Source organism: Triticum dicoccoides, unplaced genomic scaffold (assembly GCF_002162155.2).
Source record: "Triticum dicoccoides isolate Atlit2015 ecotype Zavitan unplaced genomic scaffold, WEW_v2.0 scaffold72854, whole genome shotgun sequence".
Classification (NCBI taxonomy): domain Eukaryota; kingdom Viridiplantae; phylum Streptophyta; class Magnoliopsida; order Poales; family Poaceae; genus Triticum; species Triticum dicoccoides.
Genome location: NW_021295307.1, coordinates 130 through 1,913, shown reverse-complemented (window position 1 = coordinate 1,913; position 1,784 = coordinate 130). Strand labels below are relative to the sequence as shown.

General features: G+C 53.3%; 1 protein-coding gene across 1 annotated transcript; it reads left to right on the top strand.

Moving 5' to 3' along the window:
• The first annotated feature begins 207 nt into the window (after window positions 1-207).
• On the top strand, window positions 208-1,479 carry LOC119347672 (aspartic proteinase nepenthesin-1-like). The gene has a single exon (XM_037616251.1). The coding sequence runs from the start codon at window positions 208-210 to the stop codon at window positions 1,477-1,479; it is 1,272 nt and encodes a 423-aa protein (XP_037472148.1).
• The last annotated feature ends 305 nt before the right edge of the window (window positions 1,480-1,784 follow it).

Here is a 1,784-nt window from a genome sequence, read left to right as displayed (position 1 = left end):
GCCCATATCCCAAGAATGGTTCAGGCCTGCACCCTAGATTTGATTATACTACTAGCTAGTGTATATTAAATTATGAATATACTACGTCAATCCTCTGTCAGTTTGTTTGTTTCCACATGTTATCCAGATGAATATATATGGAGGCCATAGGTTACCAATTAAGCTATAACATGGTGAGGAGCTTGCATCAAACCAACAAGGGAAACAATGGAAATAAGGCTGGTGCTTATCGTTGCGTTGTGCTCGAGTGCTGCTACCATAGTTACGTGTAGTAGCACAGGGCTACACATGGAGCTCATCCATGTTGATGGCAAGGGGAACTACACAGTGGCGGAGCGCGTGCAGCGCGCCATGGCCAGCAGCCGGCGGCGCTTGACGTCCTTTGTCGACGTGAGCGCACCCATCCACTGGAACACCAGCCAGTACATTGCCGAGTACCTGATCGGCAACCCACCGCAGCGCGTCGAGGCCCTCATCGACACCGGTAGCGACCTCATCTGGACGCAGTGCTCCACCTGCAGCCTCAAAGGATCCTGCGTCATGCAGGGCCTGCCCTACTATAACACGTCCAAGTCGGACAGCTTCCACCCCGTGCCATGCAATGACACCTTGTGCCTAGCCAACCGGGCGCACTCGTGCCACCGGGATGGCAGCTGCGCTTTCGGGGCCTTCTACGGCGTTGGCGACGCTAGAGGGTCTATCGGCATGAAGGTCTTCGCCTTTGAACATGGCTCAGTGACGCTCACGTTCGGCTGCGTCGACACGCTGAAGTTCACTCCGGGGTCCCTTGACGGGTCGTCGGGCCTCATAGGGCTTGGCCGTGGCCCCTTGTCGCTCGTCTCCCAGATAGGTGCCAGCAAGTTCTCTTACTGCCACACCCCCTACCTCCGCAGCAACGCCACTCCCGGTGCCAGGAGCCACCTTTTCGTCGGCGCCTCGGCGAGCCTTAGCGCCGACAGCCCTGTGATGTCCATATCTTTCGTGCAAGGCCCTAAAAAGTACCCATTCTACTATGTTCCACTCATCGGGATAAGCGTTGGACAAACCAGGCTTTCCATCCCACCGATGGTGTTCGATCTGAAACCAAACGGCACCGGCGGCGGTGTCTTTGTCGACTCCGGTAACCCCACTTCGGTTCTGGTCGATGGGGCGTATAGGCCTCTGAGAGAGGAGCTCCGGAGGCAGCTAAACGGGAGCCTCCTGCCGCCACCAGCCGGCAGTGGGATCGACCTGTGTGTGGCAGTGGCGCAGGAAAAGGCTGTGCCGTCCATGGTGTTCCACTTCAGTGGCGGAGCGAACATGGTGCTGCCGCCAGAGAATTATTGGGTGCCGCTGGATGATTCCATGTCATGCATGGTGATGCATGAATCCAGCAGCGTGAGCATCATCGGCAACTTCCAGTTGCAGAACATGCACTTGCTGTACGACCTTACTAAGGAGGAGCTCTCTTTCCAAACTGCCGACTGCAGCTCACTTTGATCACGCCCACGTTAATTGTACGCATGCATAAATATGATTGCGAATCGAGATTCTTTGGTAAGTATTTGTGCCATGTGCATTGAAAGGGATACATTTAATTCAACACATGCATATGTCACTACTAGAATCTGGTTTTGTGCCGAGTTCCGGAACTTTAACGAGTTCATTCTATCGTGGAGGTTGGCAAACTTGTGTCTGCTGACTTTGATTCAAAATTGAACTCCGTAGCTAGTGATACGCAACTTGGCAGACTTAATAGTTCTCATATTTCCAATGAAAGAGGACTCGACAAACTAACTAAACTT